This window comes from Sorex fumeus, unplaced genomic scaffold (genome assembly GCF_029834395.1).
Source record: "Sorex fumeus unplaced genomic scaffold, SorFum_2.1 ptg000098l, whole genome shotgun sequence".
Classification (NCBI taxonomy): Eukaryota; Metazoa; Chordata; class Mammalia; order Eulipotyphla; family Soricidae; genus Sorex; species Sorex fumeus.
This window is the reverse complement of record NW_026606155.1, coordinates 60,542,603-60,566,492: the sequence shown is the minus strand read 5'-3', so window position 1 is coordinate 60,566,492 and position 23,890 is coordinate 60,542,603. Positions and strand designations below refer to the sequence as shown.

At 43.7% G+C, this 23,890-nt stretch overlaps 1 protein-coding gene across 1 annotated transcript; it reads right to left on the bottom strand.

Annotated features, from left to right (window-relative positions):
• Positions 1–3,064: 3,064 nt before the first annotated feature.
• Positions 3,065–19,707, bottom strand: SPTSSA (serine palmitoyltransferase small subunit A). Its single transcript, XM_056133805.1, has 2 exons — positions 19,517–19,707; positions 3,065–4,425 (listed from the first exon to the last, which is right to left on the bottom strand). Exons 1-2 carry the CDS (start codon positions 19,617–19,619, stop codon positions 4,322–4,324), a joined length of 207 nt encoding a protein of 68 aa, XP_055989780.1. The 5' UTR covers positions 19,620–19,707; the 3' UTR covers positions 3,065–4,321.
• Between the last annotated feature and the right edge of the window lie 4,183 nt (positions 19,708–23,890).

Genomic DNA, 23,890 nt, shown 5'->3' with positions numbered 1-23,890 from the left:
TTGGGAAGAAAAGCCTCAATGGGAGAGAAAAGGATAGCAGTATTAACTGGAGCAATATCCCAGTGGGTAGGGTGTTTGCCTTGCACATGGCCAACCCAGGTTCAATTCCTCCACCCTTCTCAGAGAGCCTGGCAAGCTACCAAGAATATCTTGCCCACATGGCAAAGCCTGGCAAGCTACTCGTGATGTATTCTATATGCCAAACACAGTAACAAGAAGTCTCACAATGTTGATGTTACTGGGCCCACTTGAGCAAATTGATGAACAACAGAAGGACAGTGGACAGTGGACAGTGGGGGGGGGGTGAGGTGGCCAATAGGTACAAATCCCCAGGAGCACTTCCACATGGAGGATTATTATTTATGTTATCATTATGTACTTACTTGGAAATTTTTTCAGAAAACAAATAAAATCCATTCTGTGTACCCCAGGAGCTCTACCTTCCTTAAGGGAACAAACAGATAACGCTTGATTGCACCCAGGGCTACTGAAACCAACCCCCATCATTCCAGCACCTCCCAGGAGCACTGTCACCCCCTTGGGAAACACTGCTGTCAGGGGTTCTAGAGACGGTGACTCAAAAGAGACTCTGACTCATAACTCAGGCTATGACACCAAAGAACTCGTATTTCTTTAGACACATTTCTTCCCAAAAATGAGACTCACCTCGGACACTTAAAGAATTCAAAGTCTAAGTCCACAGAACACTATTATAAATCTATTGATAAAAGCGACAACAGTCGATTGAAAAGACCCAATGGGGGTCACATTAGTTTTTCTTCTCCATTGCAGTCACTGCCTAAAAAGCATAAGCTGAATTCTCTCATGGTCGCCTTCTCCCACAGTACTGTGCAGAATAAAGGATCCAAGTCAGTCAGGGAAGTCTTGATGATCATCCCTCTGCAAAGTTCTCCCCCACACACTCAAGCCGCACCCTTAGCTGTCTTTCTCCCTAATGAAGGTGAAGTCAGGGTAGAAAAGGAGGGGGAGGGCACTGAGGGAGAGAGCTTCTCTGCCCAGAAGCAAGACTTCGTGTCCAACTTCAGAAACCACTGATCAAGGCTGATCTGAATGAATGTTTTGAGGCCACTCAAAGTTCTGCACTGAAAAAAAAAAATGTTCTCTACTGATGATGCCATTTATTTCAGAGTGTCAATCCAGTCCCGGGATTCTCTGGCTTATCAGCATCAGCTACATTGTCTTTCGAGTTATCCCATTATCCCAAGATTCCTTCTTCCTCCTACCCAGAGGACTGATGCCAAGCAAGACACTATTAACTTGTCTCAATTCTACTGAATAGACACAGAGCCAACAAATATTAAGTAGGCTCATTGATGAGAACACATTATGTGAGGCGTAAGAGGAAGGGACTCACACTGACACATGACAGACTTTCGCTTGGCAACCAGAGGAACAAAGAGTGCTTCACCAGGGTGTAGCCAGACAGGAAGTAAGAACAAGGTGTGGACTTCCAAGGTGTGGAAGGCAGCAATTAAGAAGGCTTATGACACCTTGACCACAACTAACAGTTCTGTGATCTCCGATGAAGGTTAAGAGGCCACCGAAACTGTGTATAAAAAGCAGTATTCTGACCATTGATGGGCAATCTTGGCAGCCTCACTGATGTCAGGACTCATACATAAGCAATCTTGGGAACCAACTAAGCTAAAGTAAGCTTAGACGCCTATGCCCCCATCCTGGACTGTGGGTACCTTGGACTCTGATAACTGTGACAGGCTAAGACACCTATGTCAACATTTAATTGTGTGAAATGGGTGATAGATCAGTGTGAATTACACGCAATCAACAGTGTGTGATGAACAGAATTTAAAAGGGTATTTACATTGAATCCCTGCATCTAGGAAACTGCTGGCTACAATAATGGACAACCCAATACTTGGGCAAGAAAATTTCCTACCAGGACCAGGGAGTTCTCTTACCATCTCTTCTTAGGCTATTATCCTTCCTGTTCCAGACCACATCTCTGTTATCATCCCATCCTCAACACCAAGGCCATCAAGGACTGAGGAGGGTCTGAGATACCTGCAAGCCAATTAGTCTGGCACAGTTTTGGGGGTACAGGCAGATGACATGAGACTCCAGGTCAGGCACAAAAGACTTTATTACTCACAACAACAGCAAAAGTTTCATCCCCTTGTTCTGACTCCCAAGTGCAAAGCCAAAAGAACACAAAGGGCCCGGTGATACCTGTCCAGGCAGAAATGCAGCAGTACCAATAGGAATCCTGAGCAGTGAACCCAGATCTCTTATAAGCTCTTGAATCCAGAGTCTGTCTTCCAAGGTTCTAAGCAACCCTGCCCTTTGTTCTGGAGGGAGACGCCTCATCTCCTCTATTAGACAAGCAGCCTTGAAAAGCATCCCAGAATAAAGGCATGTATAATCTCTGCCTGGAAGATATACAGTCACATGAGTCATAGGAAGAGTTGTCTTCATAAATATCTAATTGTAAACAGAGTGGAATAACTTCTCCATTTGTAATTTACCAAAAATAAACCAAACATTTGTATCAGTAGGTAAGAACAAGTATCCCTGATTATTTTTCAAAGCTTGTGCATCTATTTCTCTTCCTGACTCCACTTGATTCTCTGCTCAGTTTAAACTTAACTTCCAAATACCTCAAAGACCAGGATTTCATATAAACTTAATACATTTCAGCAGAGTTGAAATAAGACAGGAGAGTTGATGAGAGCGCAAAGGGAGGAGCTCACGTGGCCCAGATTCAATCCACCTGGCTCCCCCTGAGCAGCACCAGGAGTGATCTCAAATCACTGAGCAGAGAGTAGCCCCAAGCACCACTGGGTTCCTCTCCCACCCCCAACCCCCCACCACACATACACACAAAGTAAAACTACCAGGTTTTATATATTACTCAACACCTCTGAACTAGCAAAGTTTTTAAAGGCCCAGTTATTTAGGTTTCTGGGCCACACCCAGCTATGCTTAGGGCTTACTCTGGCTTTGTGAAACATTCCTGGAGACCTTGGGGCACCACATGGGATGCCAGGAATCAAACCCAGGTCAGCCACATTCAAAGCAAGAACCCTACCCACTGTACTATCGCCCCAGCCCCAAGGCCCAGTTATTTACGAAAATTATCAAAAATCACTTTGAAAAGCATGTTAAAGTGTGAATTCCTTTAATTAAAATGCTTTTAGGTTAAAAGACATATTAAGATATATGTACTGCTATTATGTCCATAGCAATCAATTCAGAAATATAAATATTAAATATTTAACCATCAAGAAAAAAAATACACATCACCTGATTTTTTAAATTTAATGTTTACATCAAAAAATTAGGTAGTCATTTTACATTTAAGAAATTAAAAAAAAATTTAAACAATACCAACAGTGAAAGGACTTTCATCGAGTTTACTTTTTTCTTTTTTGCTATCATTTTGAACTTAAATTCATCTCATCCTGCCTTTAGGTAATGTGCAAATGTATTCTGGCACCCAACACAATCAGGAAACTAAACATAGGAAGCACATTATCCATCAATGTCCCTAAAAGAAACTCATGTACTTTTTATTAAAAAACTCTGTAATATGTAAGCATTACATAATAATGCTATTAACTACCTATTGTCACAAGAATCATCACCAAAGTTTTTCAGAAATGAGTTCACATAAAAATTAAATATTCAAAAGGTGAAATGTTCCTTTTAACTTTATCGAGATCTTTCTTTTGTAAAGAAATACTTTAACAGTATTAAAACAAAGTTGTTTAAGAGTCTAGACAGCTAAATCTACACTCCTGAGTTCAAACTTGTAAGCCTTTTGTAAATAGTGTTCAAATAAAATGTCCTCCCCTTCCCATTCTCCCACCCCAAATCTTGTATTGTTTCTTACAAAACTTTGGTCAAGAGTAGAAATATACCCAGGCAGATGAATATGCCGTTCAATAGGAAGAACAGTAAAGCCCAACTAATGACTTTGGGTTTTACAAATAGAAGGCAATTAAAATGTACTCAAAGTTACATTAAGAAAAAACTTTGAGGGGGTAATATTTAAACAGTCACAAAGGTTAAGAAAATACTGATATCAAAGTACAAATGACTACAATGTTGAAATAGACAAAAACTACTATAGAAGAGCCTCTTTTAAAATAAAAAATAAAGAACATAAACACATGAGTCAGGATTCATTTCCTGTTCCACTCATGAATTTTAGTCTTTATATTCAAAAGGTTGGTTGTGTTGACATCTAGTAGTTTTCTTACGACCGCCGATGACGCATGATTCCAACTTCAGAAGATGATTCTTTCCTAAGGAACAGCTCTGGGTTCAGGTCACATCTTGGTCACTGTACAATTTCAAAGTAGTGCAGGATCGCCATGATGTGCTGCGGCATGAAGACGTATCCTGTATACAGGGCCATCCCCACGAAGGAGACCAGCATGGAATCTGAGTTGGAGTTAAGGAAAAGCTTTTTCAATTCTACCACACTAAATCCCTACACCAGAGTCAGCACCGGGGTTAATGCACTTACTGGGTAAGCCGCTGTCCTGGGTTCAAGCCCCAGAACCACACACAGGTCCCCTGGGCACCCCTTTACTGACCCCACACCTTCGCCCAACAGAGCCAGCAATAACCCCTAAGCACTTCTGGGTGTGGCCCAACTCCCCCACCACACACACAAAAAACCTAAATCCCTAAATTTTTTCAGTGACCATTTCATATTAAAAACACCCAACCATTTGAGTACTTTCTCATAAATCCAATAACCATTTTATATTAAAGTAACCACCATGTGAGTACTTTTTCATACATACCAATCATTTATAAATAACTAAGGCCAGAAAGATGCATCTATAGGCTGTGTGCTTGTGCAGAGAAGGCCTAGGTCCAACCCTCTGCATTGCATAAACCCCCATTCCAGCACCACTGACAGTAAGCCCTGAGCTGGGAGTAATGCTAGAGCACCACTGGGTGTGGCAGGTTTGTATTTATTTATTTACTTATTTATTTATTTTGCTTTTTGGGTCATACCCAGAAATGCTCAGGGGTTACTCTTGGCTCTGAACTCAGGAATTACTACTGGAGGTGCTCGGGGAACCATATGGGCTACCGGAGATTGAACCCAGGCCAGCCGAGCACAAAGCCACTGTACTATCACTCCTGCCCTGTGGCAGTTTCTTAATGATTATAATTACAGTCACTAACATTAACCCAGCCTTATTTTAACTTTTTTTAAAGTTTGTTTTATATTCACCATGACCTTATTAAGACTGATTTGTAGTTTAATATCTGATATATATATATATATATATATATATATATAAAACACCAAACTACTCAAAATTATGGGGCCGGAGCGATAGTACAGCAGTAGGGTACTTGCCTTGCACACACAGCCAACCTGGGTTCATCCCCCACATCCCATAGGGTCCCCGATGCATCATCAGGAATACTTTCTGAGTGCTAAGCCAGGAGTAACCCCAGAGGACTCCTGGAAGTGTCCCAAAAAGCAAAAAAACAAGAACTACTCAAAAGCAAACACAGACACCAACACTAAAACATAACAAACATGTCTTAGATATGGCTGACTCAGTTTTGATCCCTGGCAGCCCCCCAAGGTCCATCAGGAGTAAACCCTAAATACAGAGCCAGGAGTTTGTCCTGAGCCCAAAATTTTAAAAAAATAAAGTCATACCAAAAAAAAAAAAAGCCAACAAAATTGATGTGAAATCTAAGGACTTTTTAACCTGATCATGAAGTCAGGTTAAGGGGAATAACTGCTTCCGATGTGTTTTATTCCCTCATTCATTCATTCATACATTCACACATTCATTCACTTTTCTGTCTCCTGTTTTTAAACCTTTAGTTCCACATAATAATTCTACAAAGCTTTACATTCCTTTATTAAATGATATGGTTTAAATAAACAATGGGCAGACTACTAATATTTGCTTAACAGTTTACTTGACAAACCTCTTTTATGTATTATCTTGCTTAACCTGTGACAAGAATTGCTATGAAATGTTTACTGTAACTATTACTCATCAGAGACTGGCAAAACACTCACTTGTCCAGGGCCATGTACGACACTATTCTTTAGAGGTGGTTCAAACAGAAGCGATCTGACTCAAACTGTAAATTCATTCTCCTTGTCCAACAATCATATAAAGTTTCCCACCATCATTTTCTAAATATCTTTTAACCTTTCCTAATCCAACCCCTTAAAACCATCTCTATTTTATTCTAGTTTTTTTTTTTTTAAAAGCAGCAGCAGTAGCTACTTGCTACCTTCCCTTGATTGCTCACCCCTACAACCACCTGAGTCCTACCTTGCCAGGCAAGACACCTCCCAGGTCAGTGGAAACTTGACACTAACCAACACTATTTTAGTTCATCCTCTTTGAAGATCTTTCCATTTGTCTGTCTTCTGGAGTAGTTCAACTCCACCCCACACCTACAAGGGAAAGCCTGAACTATTTTAGTAAGAGAACTAGTAATCCGGTTTTCTTTGCAACAATTCACCCCCAGAACTGACTCTCAAGATCAGCTCGGGATTTCCAGGAAGTCAAGATTGATGATACAGGGGTCTGAGCGATAGTATAGCGGGTATGGCATCTGCCTTGCACATGGCAGGATAAGGGTTCAATCTCTAGCACTCTATATAGTCCCCTAAGCCCACCAAGAGTGATCCTTGAGTGCAGGGCCAGGAGTAAGCCCTGAGCACAGCCAGGTGTGGCCCCCAAACCAAAAAATAAAAATAAGACTAAGCATGATAATACAGGGACTGGAGAGGTAATACAGGCCGTTACAGCACTTGTCTTACATGTGATTTCCAATCTGTTGCTATATCATGTGTCTCAAAAACAGCATTCTGTATTTTTATTTTCATGCCACACCTGCAGGTGGTCAGAGCTTACTCCTGTTCTTAAATTCAGGAATTAAACCTGATGGGGATAGGGGGACCATACGGGGTGCCAGGGATAGAACTCAGCCTGGCTGTGTGTAAGGCAAACACCCGACCCACTGTACACTGTACAATCACTCCAGCACAGCATTCTGTATTTTCATACTGCTCTAACTTTATCTGTGATGTAATAATAACATGAGTGGGAGTAAGAGCATAGCAGTTTTTATCTTGTAAAGCTGACTGTGTGCCTGGCAGTGCATAAGTGAGCACTCGAGCAAGTTCTAGTAACATCCTGAAATCAAACTAAATAACAGAGCCAACCAACTTCAAATCAAGTTCCAAAAATCTGCTCTGAATCACTATATATATAAAATGCCTTCATAAGAAGCAGCCCTATTCCTCCTGGTAACACCAAATCATTCTAAAAGCGTTGTTTCAGAAGCCCTCCCAGCACTCATGCTTTTTTTTTTTCCCTTCTGGGAAATTTTTTCCATTCCCCAGCCTCCCACCAGAACAGATTCTCCCCATTTCTCATAAAGTTATTTATTCATATAATAGACATTGACCAATATCACCTTTTTACAGATGTATTAATCTCATTCACGTTATCAGCTCCTTTAACTCAGAAGCAATGTCATGAAATTTCTGTACCTCCAACATCTAATACATGTTCCATAAATATTCTCTCAATAAAAGAATCACCGAGGAAATCTTATGTCTCTATATTACTATAATGCACTCTATATATTCCACACAATACTGTGACTGACAAAATTTATAGTGACTATATAAAAAATTAAAAACTTGGCAATAATATTTTCGGAATGCTTTATGTGATTTTTCCCCTACAGATTTCATAAGCATTATAAATGTGCACAGCAAACAAAAGAAATAGTATAGTAACAATCTTCAAGTCATTTATTCAAATTCAAGTAAGCAGCAATTACTAATAGCAGTTGACTGATGATTACAAAAAATAGTCATTTGACTTTATGACACCATAATATTTCAATTTAGAATGGAAAATAGCCAGTTAAAAACATATAAAATTATATTAACAGACACTTCTGTTAGGCCAAGGTTAATAGCATAAGATTTGTAAACATGAAAAGTCAAACTTCTAAAATTTTTATGTGCATGAAATCATGATTTTATTTTTGTTGTTTGTTGTTTGTTTGGGGGCCACACCTGGCAATGCTTGGGGTTTCTTCTGGCTCTGACTCAGGAATCACTCCAACTGGTGTACCAGGAACCATGTGGGATGCCACGGACCAAACCCAGGTGAGAGCCACGTGCAAGGCACGTACCTGCTGTACTATCTTTCCAGATGCTAAAATCATGTTTTTCTATAGGGAAGGTGCTAGGATACTGCCTACTCTAAATAAATAATCAGAGGTTACCTGTAACCTGGATATATTGCAAATATTTTAATGGATTCAGATGATTTAAAAGCTAACCAAAATAAAACTACATCTGTGTCATGTTTTTGTTTTTGGACCACACCCAGCTGTGCTCAGGGCTTACTCCTGGCTTTTTACTCAGGAATTACTCCTGGCAGGGGCTTAGGGTGCCAGGGATAAAACCCAGGCAGGCTGTGTGCAAGGGAAGCATCCTACCCACTATACTATAGTTCCTTTTTTTTTTCCTTTTTGGGTGACACTGAGCAATGCTCAGGGGTTACTCCTGACCTCCTCACTCAGGAATTACTCTTGGCGGTGCTTGAGGGATCATACCGAATGCCAGGGATCAAACCCAGGTTGGCTGCATGCAAGGCAAACGCCCTACCCACTGTACTATTGCTCCGGCCCTGTACTATAGTTCTGGCCCATGATATTAGATATTCAATGGGGGAAAAAAAAATTTTTTTTTGCATGTGTCAGACTACCCCCAACCTTGTTCAGTAAATAACAAAGAGAGGAAAAATGCTCTAAAGACAACTATGATACCTCAGAAGCAAGACCACAAGCTTTCCTATCCCAACCAGCCACTCCACACTATCACTGCCTACAAATCATCAGGGGCTTCTTACTGGGTCAAACACTATGTTGTAGTGAGGAAGACTTAAATCCATTTAATTTACCTAAACAATTCCAACGCTCTAAAGTGTCTGATTGCACTGGCACATCAAAGAACAAAAATATTTTAATGGGCTGGTAAGATAACTAGACAGGTTGGAACACATACTTGGCATACAGAAGGCTCGGGTCCAATCCCTGGCACCGCACAGTCCCTAGAGCACCATGAGGAGTGACCTCTGACTGCCAAGAGTAGTCCCTGAGCACTGCTGAGTGTGGTACATAAAATAGCAAAGGGCCAGGATATGGCTCAGCAGTACAGCACCTGCATTGCAGGTGTGAGAACCTAGGCTGGAGTACCAGAACCACACAAAAAGGTAAAAGATGTCTAAACAACCCAGTCTTCTATTAGTCAAATGCCTTCTGAAAAAAACAATTCCAAACTGCCACTTTTTGGGGGGAGGAAAGAGGGAGGAACATACCGGCAATGCCCAGGGGTTATTTCTGGCTCTACACTCAGGAATTACTCCTGGCAGTGCTGAGTGGACCATATGGGATCAAACCCAGGTGGGCCACATACAAGAAAAATGCCTACCTGATGTACCATCGCTCCAGTAAAGTTTATTTCTGGGCCTGGAGAGATGTACAGCAGGTAGGGCACTTGCCTTTCATGCAGTCAACCCAAGTTTGACCCTTGGCATCCCATATGGGTCCTTCGAGCACTACCAGGAGCAATTCATGAAAACAGAGCCAGGAGTAACCCCTGAGTATGTATGGGTATGGCCCCAAAACAACAAAAAAAGGTTATTTCTGGGCCATAGGGATAGTGGCCAACCTAATTTAATCCCCAGATCACAGCTAGCCCTTCAAACACTATCTGCAGAGATCCCTGAACAAAGAGCTAAGAATTGGCCCCAGGCATAGCCAGCTAGAGCCCAGCTGCCCCCCAAAACCTTATTTCTACCAAACACATCAACTTGAAGTTTTCCTAGTTGCCTTCAAGTGGAAGATAATGATGCTATCTGTATGTTAGCCCATCTTATATTCTTGAGTCATATGAAAGGAAGTCGCATCAGCTGCAGATGTGTAACAAGCAAAACCCATTCACTGAGCTTTCTATAGTGTGTTGATTATATCTAAGTATGGCAATTGATTTTAGAAATGCAAACTGGATACCAAACTCTTAAAAACCAAAAAAGAGGGGGAAAAAATTGCTGCTGAAAACAGCAACTATCAGGTTCAAGTCCAAACTAAAGTCTTGGAAATGGTTTGCAGCTGCACCCAGACACCCATGCTATGAACTGCTACCTTGACTGCACTAATTTAGGGCCTCTTTGGATTTCATGACTCTCCCCATGGGCTAAGTGACAGACATGGAATTACTGGACTGCTCTGAAATCTAAACTGCCCTGCGACAGTTCTAGATTCAAAGACCCTCAGGGAGCCCACACCAGGACCAGCGCTGTTATCAGAGATGTAGTGTTTCCTATGGGCATTTTCATCAGAAGCCAGGGTAAAGAGTCATAATCTGGGGCCAGAGCAATAGTACAGTGGGTAGGGCATTTGCCTGCACACAGGTGACCCAGGTTCAATCCCCGGCATCCCATATGTACCTCCAGGAGAAATTCCTGAGCGCAGAGCTAGGAGTAACCCCTGAGTATCGCTGGGTGTGACCCAAAAAGCAAAGAAAAGAAAAAAAAAAAAAAGAAAGTCATAATCTTCGGCTACAACCAGCCCAAGGCTGAGCTGCAGCACAGGAAGTTTTTCCAGTTCTATTTTCAAGAAATTAAAACTGAGCATCTGCACTGGGGCTCCATCTCCAGAGAGGGCAACACAGCTCTCTCCAGGCAGTAGGCTACACCCACCCCCAGCCCACCCCGCTCCTCCCCAACAGCACCCAGGCCACCTTTACTGTTTCAGTTCACACCACTGTTCAGTTCAGTTCAGCTTTGCATTAGTAACATGCCTCCACAGCCTGCATGCCTGAACTACCCAAGTCATCCCCCCCGCCCCCACAGAAGCCAATTACATTTCTCTTGGTACCCGCAAGTTTACTACAAGTGGGAGGGTTGCCTCAAATGGCAGGCTCCCATAAACCCACTAATTTGGGGATTTTTTTTTCCAAGAATGCATTTTTTCATAGAATGCATAGAGCAAAATTTGGCTCTGATGAGAGCCACATTTCTACTTTTTTCCTAACTATGGATCATACATATTATTTTTCTATTATTTCATTCATTTTAATCATTTCAATTTGTAGAAAGTATATATTCTTCAAGCATTTAAAAATTAAATTTCTAAAAAAATATAAATAAATAAAAAATAAATTTGCAGGGTAGGAGCAACAGTACAGAGGGTAGGGCACTTGCCACGCACAAGGCTAATCCAGGTTCTATCTCCATCACCCCATATGGTCCTCTGAGCCTGCCAGGAGTGATCCCTGAGCAGAACCAGTTGAAACCCCTGAGCACTGTCAGATGTGACGCAAAAAGCAAAAAAATTTTTTTTTTTTTTGCTTTTTGGGTCACACCAGGTGATACACAGGGATTACTCCTGGCTTAGCACTCAGGAATTACTCCTGGCAGTACTCGGGGAACCATATGGGATGCTGGGAATCGAACCCGGGTTGGCCATTTACGAGGCAAATACCATACCCATTGTACTATCGCTCCAGCCCCCCAATCAAAAAAAAAATTTACATAAATTTTTAAGAAACGTGAAAAAATAAAAATAAAATAAAATAAAAAAAGAAACGTGAGCACTGTCACTTATTCTTAATCTGAAGAATTTACTTTACCTCTGCTCAGAAGTACTATAACTATTACAGCACTCAAAGTCTGGGGGCTGGTGAAGGTCACAAAGCCTTTTAAGGATATGCAGCAGTGGGGCAGAGCAATAGTACAGTGGGTCACACACTTTAAACAGTGCAGGTGTTGAGTTTGGTCAACATGTTTTGGTTCACCGAATGACCCTCTTCATGGGGACCCTTCTGCCTGGTCCTGCCTGGGAAGAGTTTCTCATTTCTGAAATTTAGATAAAGACATTGGTAAGGCTTGCAGCTGTGCCTGGAGTTTGTTATCTGAGTGACATATTAGTTATTATTGTACACCTTGTACATGGCCTACCTGGGTCCAATCGAGTCCCCCGAGCACCACTGGGAGTACTTCCCAAGTGGTGCTCGGGGGACTCGATTGGACCAGGAGTGGCCCCGTGATGGGTGTGACCCCAAAACAAAAAAGAATCCGCAGCAGTTAGGCCAGAGAAACAGCACATGCTTTACATACAGAGACCATTTAATCCCTGGCACCTCATGGCCACCAAGCACCACCAAAAGCCACGGTATGGACCCAAGAAAACAAAGAAAGCAAACACAAACAAAACAAACAAAAACGAGGTCAGAGAGGTCCAAAAAGACAGAAGGCACGTGTCTGACTCCCTAGTACAACATTGCCCCTGAGCTCAGCCAAAGAGCACTCTTGAGTAGGTATTGTGCCCCACCCCTGGCCTCCCCCCACCACACACACACACACACACACACACACACACACACACACTCCTCAAAAAATGCAACCTGTCATTTTACAGAGTCTTCATGGCCCGGAACGCTGAGGAATAGCCATGTCTGCTGTGTTCCAGTGTCATTCACCCTCCACAACCTGTCTTCCCCTCCTGGTGCCAATCACCTACTTCTTGTGTGGCATGATTTTCTCATCTTTTATTGCTTTTGAAAGCCATTAGGAAAAGTGTAATGGTTTAAGGGATGAAGGAAAGGAATATCCTAACATTCTTAGCCAGCCCCATATCCAGGCAGTAGAAAGCTGCTGGGGCTCAAGAAGATTGTCCAAAAGGGTGGGGCCGCTTAAGGGGAGTCAGCTCACAGATCATCAGCCCCCACTGCCGGGTCGGGTCGGGGAAAGCTGATCTGAAGACAGCATGTCAGCCAGTTCTCCTTTCCTGCCCCCCTCACAACTTCACTTCCCTGGTTTTACTTCCTGGATCTCATAACTGCGCATTTCCCCAGGGTATAAAATAACCTGCCATAGCAAACAAAGGAATAATAACTAAGATTGTACTTTATATCACTCAGGTAACAAACTCCAGGCACTGCTGCAAGCCTCACCAATGTCTCTATCTAACAATTAAATTTCAGAAATGAGAAACTCTTCCCAGGCAAGACCAGGCAGAAGGGTCCCCACGAAAAGGGTCGTTCGGTGAACCAAAACATAATGACCAAACTCAACACCTGCACTCTTTGAGAACTCCAAGTTGTACCGACACAGACACAACATAGCATTCTGGGCCTTTGATGCTCGAGAGCATGCCTTTATAATGTGAGCCCCTGCACTCATCTCCTCATCAAGCAAAAGGAAAAGAGAAAAAGAGAATGAAAGCTGTTGGAGTGAAGGAATAAGGATGTCCCTCCCGTAGCAGATCCCCATGTCTAGGAAACAGACTAAGAATGATTCACCAAACAAGCTCAGTGTGATAGTTACCTGCGTGCCTGTCACACTTTCCAAAATACCCACTGTGAATGAGAGCTGCTGACTGGCTGACTTGCTGTAAGGTTATAAAACCATACACAAAGAAAAGTAAAGCAGGGACCAGGAAAACAGCACAGAGATTAAGGAGTTGGTCTTACTACATTCACTTCTACATAAAGATCAAAAGTAAAGGAGATAGTACCATGGTAAAATGCTTGTCAAGCATGCAGCCAACCCCAGTTTAATCCCCAGAACTCCATACATACCCTGAGGCACCACCAGGAGTGATCTCTAAAAATAGACAGGGAATAAGCCTGAGCATCACTGAGTGTGGCCCAAAAACAAACAAAAAAGATAAATTGGCTGGGGAGAGAGTTCAAAGGGTGTACAGGGCCCCCTGGCCAGGAGGGACCCATCACATCAAGCTGGGAGTAAACCCCAAGGATCACTAGGTAAGCCTTGCCCACTGACCCCCCAAATATAAGGAAATAGCATTTTAAAAGACTGAAGATTGCTAGGAAGAAAAGAAAAATTGCAGTATCAGAGATATAACATAGGACCTCATACATATAATGCAAGAAATCTACCACTGAGCCACATTCCCCAGCCCCCCAAATTTTATAATAGGTGCCATGGAAAAAGATGCTGGAGGCCACTAGGGCTACTCAGGGGGGGCAGGCAGTACTGGGGATAAAATACAGGAACTCCCTGGATTGATTCTCCACCCTGCATATGGTCCTCCAGTACTGCCAGGAGTGACCCTTTAGCAGAACCAGGAGCAGTGTTGAGTGTGGCCCATGCCTGATATGAGCTCTCTCTCCCAGAAAGTTTGAATGAAAAATATTCAGGTTATTTCAAGGTTACTCTGAAGTTACATTCTGATTGAAAGTACCTTGATAGAAAGACACTACTAAGGATATTTTTTCAAAAGTAACTTTCTCTGATGTAAAGAATCTTGCCTATTTATCTAATTATCATGAAAATTTTATTGAAAGTCTGTTAGAGACTCAGATATTTTTATATACACACTTTCTTTTGGGGGTAGTGGGGATGGGGGTAAACACAGCAATGCTCAGTATGGGTACCACGCAGTACCTGGGATCAAACTGGGGTGGGTCCAGGCGAAGCAAGCACCTTAACCCCTGTACTATCTCTCCCATTCCCAAATACCTTTTTTAAGACTGCAGCTCAAGGCCAGAGTGATAGTACAATGGGTAGGGCGTTTGCCTTGCACGCGGCCAACCCAGATTCGATTTCCAGCATCCCATATGATCCCCTGAGCACTGCCAGGAGTAATTCCTGAGTGAAGAACCAGGAGTAACCCCTGAGCATCACCATGTATGACCCAAAAAGGGAAAGAAAAAAAAAAGACTGCAGCTCTGAGCAGAGAGAGACCTCAAGGCATATCACGTTGGAATCCCAGGCTCAAGCCCAGGCACAAGATCCCTCAAGCACTGCTGCAAGAAACTGCCCAATAGCAGCCACCCCTCACCCCAACTTCCTGGAGCGGCCCTAAAAATCAAAAACAAACAAGAAAACCTCAGCATCAAAAAAAAAATGTGGGGAACTCTATTCCTATGATCTATTTTTTTCTATTCAAAATGAACAGAGCATTGAGTCCCATGGAACTTTGATTTGGCTTACTTTTTTACTATATTAAATATCAATATGCCTATGAGGATACTATTACTGGATCTTTATCCTACTTAAGAGATACGAGCACCTCCCTTCATCTTGCAAATTCTTATTCCTCTCTCCACTCTGCCCACTAAGTGGAACTTGCAGCCCGCCCAGAAGGCCCATTATCCCTTCCTCTCCTGCTTTATTTTTCTCCAGAGAGTTACAGTGTAGCTAGTGGCATCAGAATAAACATTTTCATATTTGATCTCTAATATCTAGAACAGTGTCTGGCAACTAAAAAGTATATGAAACCTGTGAAATACAGAATTCAAAAAATGTGCAAATTCTGCAAGCGTAGACAGAGCAAAACAATAATAAAATATAATACCTTATTACCTACAAAATAAATAAAAATTCTTCCAATCTATGGAGCTTTCCACACTTTAAATTTGAATTCTATCCAAGAGCTGAATTCTGTTCATTAGAAACAGACAAGCTCCAAATCTACTCTGAAAATACTCTCTCTACCACTGCCAAATACCTCTGCAACTATATGGAATGACAAATCAATATATAAATAAACAAATGTTTCTCAAATTGTGTCCCCAGCATGGTGGTTTAAAAATGCATATATACAGAGCTGGGCAAATGGCACAAAGGTCTGAAGCAAAGCTTTGCATGGCCTCCAGGGGTCTCATAATTACCCAAGCACCTCCAGATTAGCCCCGTGAACTACTCTAGTATTGAACTAGAAACTACCAGAATGACCCAAAAAACAAAAATATCTATTTTTTAATTTATATATATTGGCTAAATATAGATTGCCTGTTAGGGGGAACCCATAAACCAAAAACCGACCACATTTTGTTTAAAATAAATACAAAAGCATAATAAAATTCATCGATTACAAAAGAAAGCTTCATGTTTTTTATAACTAAAACAAGGCCTAAATAGGTTTTACTTATGCCTCAAATTGTGTTTTTAACAATATATACTTGTACATTTTCCACCTTTTTTCAGCAGGATGGTTACAATGTTATTAGTGTCTTCTTGGTTTTATAACCAAACCAAAACCTACTTGGTTACAAACCTGCTCTTTTCTTTTCTCATTGTTGGCTGCCACTTGGGAAAGGGAGTTTCTGAAACATCCAGCCAAGATGGAGGCTAATGGCTCTCAGCATGGAGCTGGACTTTCATTTCACTATCACTGAGAATTTGCATTATCCATTGTGCTAATGTTCTGTTTTAATACAAGGATTCTGTGATATATAAACATGTCACCACATGTAAAAAGTTCAAATACCAGTTGACAAACCAAATGCTCATTTTTCTAGGGAAAACATGGAAAATTTAGGCCTAAGCATGGAAAATTTAAAACTGATCTGCAAGTTTGGGCAGGAGCAATAGTGCAGCGTGTAGGTGCTTGCCTTGCAAGTGGCTAAAACAGGTTGGATCCCTGGCATCCCATATGGTGCCCTGAGCAGTCAGAAACTAAATATGGACGAATGTGGCCTCAAAAACAAAACAAAAAAAAATTAATATTTTTGAACATTTTTTTAAAAAGATCTGCAAGTTTTATTATATCAAGAAGTATCTACAATGTGTCTGGCTTGACATAATATATCTAAAAATTAGAGCCAGAGTGATAGTACAGTGGGAAAGGCTCTTGCCAATCTGATTCAATCCCTCGCATCCCTTATGGACCCCAAGGACCACCAGGAGTGATCCGTGAGTATAGAGCCTGGAGTAAGCCCTGGGCGCTGCCAGGTGTGCCCCCAAAACCAAACCAAACAAAGAACAACTTCGTATTATTAAATATAATTATTAAGTTTTACAGCAGTGAAATGTAAAGTAACACATTTATCTTCACCTGAAATTTTCCTCAATCAGGATGTCTAACCCAGAAAGATTTCCGGACAGGCGAATTTATCTTACACTAAATTTTAGATTCCAGCAGGAAAGATTATTTCCAATGTAATTTTTAAGAAAATATATCTTTACAAAACCATGTCACTAATTGCAAAACAGTTCAGGTTGACACTAATTATTAATGAGTTGATGAAATCAAATTACTTCACCACCGTAATTAAGGGTTCTGTTAAGTAGGAAAAGATCCAGCTTTCTTGTGCAGTTCTTGTCTTCAAACTAGAATGAGCACTCAATCTAAAAGGAATGTTCCAAACTACAGAATAATTTAAGGCCTGACTTTAAAATAACTCTGGAGGGATGAAGAGATAATACATTGGGTATGGTGCTTGCCTGCATGAACCATAGAGTTCAATTGATGGCACTCCATATGGTCCCACTCCCACCCCCAGCACTGTCAGGAGAGATCAGTAAGTCCTGAGCACTGGTGGGTGTGGACCCATAAAACAAAAAGAGTAAATAACTCTGAAATTATATAATAAAAGTATGGTAGCTGAGACTTTTATGACAAGTTTTGGACAAAAATACTGCTTTGGAGGAGGGGCACACCCAGAGTACAGGGAAAATACTCCCAACTCAGTGGTCAGGAACCCCTGCAGTGAGAAAGGAGCCCAGCTTCCTACATGCAAAGCTTATGCTCCAGTCCACTGAGTTATCTCCCAGCTCAAAAATTACATTTTGAATCTCAACTTAATAACCTAAACTTAGAAATAAAATTGTTTTAAATCTTAGGGTTTATAGTTGGTTTTCTGGGAGGAAGGGAAGGATATTGTTTTGTCGTGTTGCTGCTGGGGATCAAACCCAGAGCTTCACACATGCAATCCACAGGCTCTGCCAGCAAGCTATGTCCACAAACCCTTAATCTCAGGTTTAAAACCATGAGATTCTGTAGTCCTAGATGTTAGCCAGTTGCAGTTCTCACAAGAACCACTCCCCTCCAAAAAAATTAAAGAAAAATCCCCTATTACAACATAATGCAGAGACTTTAATAGCACTGACACACTAATTCATTCCCATACCAACAAAAGCTACAGTGTAAAATGTACAGATAATAGACCAGGTGAGTTCTACTAGTTTCAATTTTTGGTGCAACATTGTTTAAATTCACTTCTAAGACTGAACAACTGAACAAACTCAACTGAACAAACAAGTAGCAAGTCTACATGTTGGTATACATTTTAGAAGAATGATTTGGGATTACTTACTATGGCATTTAGAGCGAAAACATACTGCAGTTTCAAGTAAATGGTAAGGAAATGAGAGTATGCTTAACATTTAGACTCAAAATTCGTGCATTCTAGGGCTGGAAAGACAGTTCACAGGCTGAGCCCATGCTTTGCAGGCAGGAGGCAGGGTACCCTGAACACCTCCAGGAGTGACCGTGGGCAGGTTTGGGAGTAGTCCCCACGCACTGCCGGGTGTGACCCAAAAACAAACACAATAACAAATTAAAGCATGCATTCTAGTTCTTAAATTCCAGGTTTGAAAAGAGATGCCAACAAAAATAAAACCGTTTCCGGGTAAGCAGCTACGATTCATGGAAAGTGTTGAAAAGACACAACTCTGAGTACAATTTTAATGCTAGTTCAATATAAAATACAGACTTAATAAAGGCTCGAACCGAAGTTATGCCACCATAACGCAATAGAGCAACATGCACAGCGGTCCTGAAACTACTACAAATTAAACCACGATGAAAAGGAGAGCCCTGGGTGAAGCACGTTATGTGAAATATTTGTTTCATATGGCCAAGCCTTTTTAAAGTTACGCCTCGTTTTTCATATATTTATTCTGCAAGAACGCCAAAGGACGTCAAGACCTTTGGAGACAAAAGGAGACAAGTGCAGACACAAAAATCAGACTCCAGGGAGTCTAACTTCACAACCTTGAGTTATTCATGAGGCGGTTACGCAAGGTAGGTGAGTTGAGATACAGGAAAATGCTTAGCACGGTGGCTGGCCTCATAATAATCGCTCGCCAACAAGTACTTACTATCTGTCTACGAATAGTTTCAAACACCACGTACTAACCACAGCCTCCTTTTCGGGCTCAACTTCTGCGGACTGTGCACGCAGCAAATTCACAAATGGAGCACCACTTCTGAAACTACTCGTCTTGGAAGAACAAAATGGAACAATGAAAGTAAAAATGCCTTTTTTTTTTTTTAACCTATTCTCGGAAGACCAGACCACACACATTCGCTCCCCAAGGCTTAAAAGAAAAAAAAAGTTGTTAAGAGCATTCTCATCCGGACCCAATCCGGCAACACCGCGGACAGGTAAAGGTCAAAGCGTTCACGCCGGGCGCGATCCCCGCCTCGCGCGGGCGGGGAGCGGCGGGGCAGACCTCGCCCTGGGCATTTCCTCCGCCCGGCTCGCGACCTCCCAGCTCAGCCCCGGGAGCGAGAAACCCCCCTCCCCCCCAATACACACACCCCCGGCCGCATGCGCGCCGCGCAGAGGACCCGGTGCTCGGGCGCGCGGCTCCCCCGGGCCGGCCTCTCCGGCGCCCCCGCCCCCAGCCCCCGCCCTAGGCCCGGGAGGATGCAGCCTCGCGGCCCAGCCCCACCCCGGCCCCGGGCAGGATACTGAACACCGTGCGCTCCCAGGGCTCCAGCATGTAGAGCGCCGTGACCAGCAGGTACTGGTAGTAGAACCAGGACATCTGTTTCCAGGCCCGCGCCAGCGCCATCCCGCCGAGCGTCAGTCTGCCGGGCCGGCCGCGCGCGCTCCTTCCTAAAGCCCCCAGCCTGCGGGCCCGCCCGCCCGGCCCGCGCCCATTGGCGGCCCGGTCCCGCGCGTCACCGCGGCCACGCCCGCCCCGCGCGCCCCGCCGCGGCCGTGCGCCCCGCCCGCCGGGTGCCCATTGGACGGCCCCGCGTCGCGCCGCCCGCCCGCCCCTCCGCGCCCCCGGCCAGCCGCGCCCACGCGCGCCGCTGAACGGTCCCCCCGCGAGAGCGGCCCCCGGCGACGCCGCGGCTCCCCCTCCCCACCCCGGCCGTTGGTGAGCGTTGGGACCCGCTGGGGTCCGCAGGAGCGAGCAGGCAGAGTGACTGGCGCGCAGAGGGAGTTCGTCCAGTCGCCTCCAGAAATGTGCCCGGGAATGCTTCGTGGAAGCAATCGTTGTGAAATGCCCGTTTCGTGGGGGTGGTGTGTGTGTGCGGGGTGGGGGGGTGGTTAAAAGAGAAAACGGGAACGTGTTAGAGTATCTACTTCCTGCAGCTGATGCGGCCGGAGACGCGCGGGGAGCACCTGTCAGCTACTCAAGGTGCAGAGGCGGAGGCTAAGGTGCTCGCAGAGTGGGGAAAGGGGAAGGTGTCTTTGAAGAAGTGCTGAACGCACTGCCTCCTACCTTCCTCCCCCACGCACATGTGCACACAATACACCCACATAAACCAACAGGCCGCGTCCTCTGCAGGCAAAAGAGGTCACTATAAATATGACCGCCCGCCCACCTCCTTTGGAGGCTCAGGTTACTCGGTGAGTCAAGGGTAGAAGGCCCAAATCGGAGGCTTCTGCAGATTAAGATGCTTGAGACTCTCTAAGAGCCGATGGCATCACCTCCCGAACCGCATCCAGATTTCCCCTCCCCGCAAATGAGCCATCAACATAACATTCAGAAGCTGATGCCGAGTTAGCATGTGAAAAACCAGTTGTTTGCTATAAAGTTTCTAGATTAGGGGCGGGTAGAGTGCTTCCCTTGCACGGGGAGAAAGTAGGGGGTGCAAAAGAAGAGAGAACAAGGGGGAATACCCTGCCACAGAGGCAGGGGGAGGGGGGGAGGGGGGAAGGATGGGGGGGGATGCTGGGAGCCGTGGTGGTGGATGATGGGCACTGGTGGAGGGATGGGTACTTGATCATTGTATAACTGAAACCCAAGCACAAAATATGTAAGTCTATAACTGTACCTCATGGTGTTTCACTAATAAAAAAAGAGAAAAAAAAAAAGAAAGTAGCGGGTGGATAGTGGCATGTAGCTGACCCTGGTTCTACCTCTGGCACCCTATATGGTTCCCCCAAGCGCCATCATGAGTGATCCCTGAGAGCAGACCCAGGAACAAGACTCTAGAACCGCTAGATAAGGCCCCAAAACAAACCGCAACCCCTGCCACCCCCCCCAAAAAAAGAAGTTTCTAGGTTAGCCTGCAGCTTAAACTTTAGAGCTTAACGTGAATTTTTACTCACTTAGAAACAGTGTTAAATAGCAGAGCATTGGGGAGAGATCAGCCAGAAGGAGATCTACCTTTGATGTAGGCAGGTAGATAGGGAACATCACCTTGAGGAAGTTCCTGGTAGACTAGGGAAGGGAAAAGAGTTTACAGTGAAGTGTGGTTAAAGTTGATTTTATATTGTGGATAGGCTGACATCTATTACAGTCTAGAGGTAAAATCTTAGGTTTCTAAGAGATGAGGCCCAGTGGAATGCCCAGTGATGGAGGGCTATCCCTGAAAGGGTATATAGTCAAGGGTTTAAACCCCAAGGGTTCCACATGTGCAAATACCCTCAGGCAACTAAGCTATCTGTGATCCTAGTACCTCAAGGGATATCCAGTCTCACCATAGATGTAAGCACCACAAAAGGGATAAAAGCTCCACCCCATCCCCTGCAAACACTCCCACTTTTAAAAAAATGATGGAAGGAAGAACTAGAGAGACTGCACAGTGGGTAAGGGCACTTGCCTTACATGCAGCTTGGCATCCCACATGATCCCTTGAGCACTGCCAGGAGTAGATCCCTTGAACACTTCCCCCACCCAAAGGAAAAAAAATGTTCCAACCACAGAAAGAACCTGCCACCTCTGGCAACAACCAGGATGTGGTCCCTGTGAGTACTATAGCCAAAACCTGTGCTTAAGCACCACACCTAAATGGTGCTTTATGGTCCACCGAGCAATGAAAACCACACCTAATTGCTACCATACCAGGCACATGTAAATGTCCCAGTCATCAGAACATCAAGGTCTACAAAAGTGAAACGAAAGGGGGTATAGGAGTGAAGTGGGGTGATTTTTTTAAAGTTTTCTTTTTTTAAAGAGTGTGTAAACAGAATTGAAGAAAGAGGTAGAAATGGGAAATGAGTTGGGGGTGGGAAGGAGAAGATGGGAAGGACTTCCTGGCACAGGGGCATATGTGACCCTTTGTTGTGAAACCATATAAAGAACCTTTATGTGAGAGCTTGACCTTTTAAAGGACTGAAAGAAATTTCTACATGACTGAAGCACAAAGAATGTGTAGTAGCAGCAGGAGATGGGACTAGATATTAAACCCAGAGACCCTCTCCTGAAAGACCTTGTGTGAGAAGCTAAGAAACTTTCAAGTTGGTGTCCAAAAGTTGTGAGAGCCATGGCTTAATAAGATTTACATCTTGCACAAATGAGCAAATGGGATGAGTAGCAGCCTGAAGGCTACTGAGAAGATTAGAGACGGAACAGAGGTGGAGCTCTGAAATGTGGCCTGTGCTTCTGGTCCTGGGAGCTCTTTACGTTGCAAAGATCCACGTGCACTTGCCCTCCCGTATTGGAATCTTACCAGATTAGGCTTCTCCATGTTTCTCTTTGCTTTTCACACCAGTTTGGCCAAAGGAAGCTCTGCTCCCTTTCTCCTCAGCAGTCCAATGACCTCAGCACATGAAGCTTATTTTAATTTACCCAAGATGGCAAGCACCACCCACAGCTGCTCTCCTTCACTGGGTCAGCCCCAATGCACCTACTATTCTTACCACATGGCCCTCTCCAGTGTACATAGACACACCTATATCACCCCAGCAGCCCGATGCATCTCATCAGAAGAACAACCCTGCTTACTAATCCAAGTTCCTTGGCTTCCCTGGGACTTGACTTTTGTGTCTTATTGTTTGGGGGCCACACCTATCAATGTTCAGGGGTTACTCCTGGCTCTGCATTCAGGGATCACTCCTGAAAATACTTGAGGGACCTCTGGAATTTCAGGAATTGAACCCAGGTCAGGCCACCTTTCTTACTATCGCTTGCCCCCACCTCTGATTTGATTTGTTAAAAAAAAAATCATGCTGATATTAATGATTGACTAGAAATGAATCTAGGATCCTAGATGGCAGAGAACCCAGGAGAAGAAATCTGGCTGAGAAAAATAAGGATTCTTGGGCAGAGTGATGGTACAGCAGGTAGGCCTTGCACACAGATCACTTGGTTGCACACAGAAGAACTATATATGGTCCCCTAAGCCCTGCCAGAAGTGATTCCTGAGTACAGAGCCAAGAGTAACTTCTGAGCACTTCTGGGTGTGGCCCCAAAACTAAATCCAAAACCAGAACAACAAAAATTATATAGCAGATTAGAGCGATGGTATAGCAGGTAGGGTATTGCACGTGGCCAACCCAGGTTCGATCCCCAACATCCCATATGGTCCTCTGAGTACCATCTGGAGTAATTCTTGAGTGCAAAATCAAAAATAACCCCTGAGCACCATTGGGTAAGACCCAAAAAGTTAAATAAAAAAAATGTTAATAGTACATTTAAGTGGAGATGGTAGTTGGGCCTATGGGTCTAAAGCTCAGAAAAACACCAGAATTTTCACTGAACCCCTAATCAGTAGAACTACCATCGCAGGGGCAGTTCCCCAGGGTAAGGACACAGAGTGCAGGTCACAGACAGAATATGCTGAGGGGGCCCTGCTATTTAGGGGAGCAGCTCAGAGATCTGCAATCAGAGAGGAGTGAGATCTGAGCAAAGCAGTAGAGGAACAACACAAGGTCAGCAGCTTGCCAAGCTCAGGGAGGAGAAGCAAAATAAGGAAGGAACATGTCAATTTGTTTTCCTTCACACGAGCTGGCTGGATGACTGGCCTTTTCTTTGTGGAGTGATAATGGCAAAAACCCAGATTAGAGAGAGAAAGGGAAGTAAGACAAGAAAGCAAATTCACACTTATCTGTGCAGGACGCTTGCTTTGTGAATGCAAGGAGATATAAGAGAAGGTTTTGTTGGGT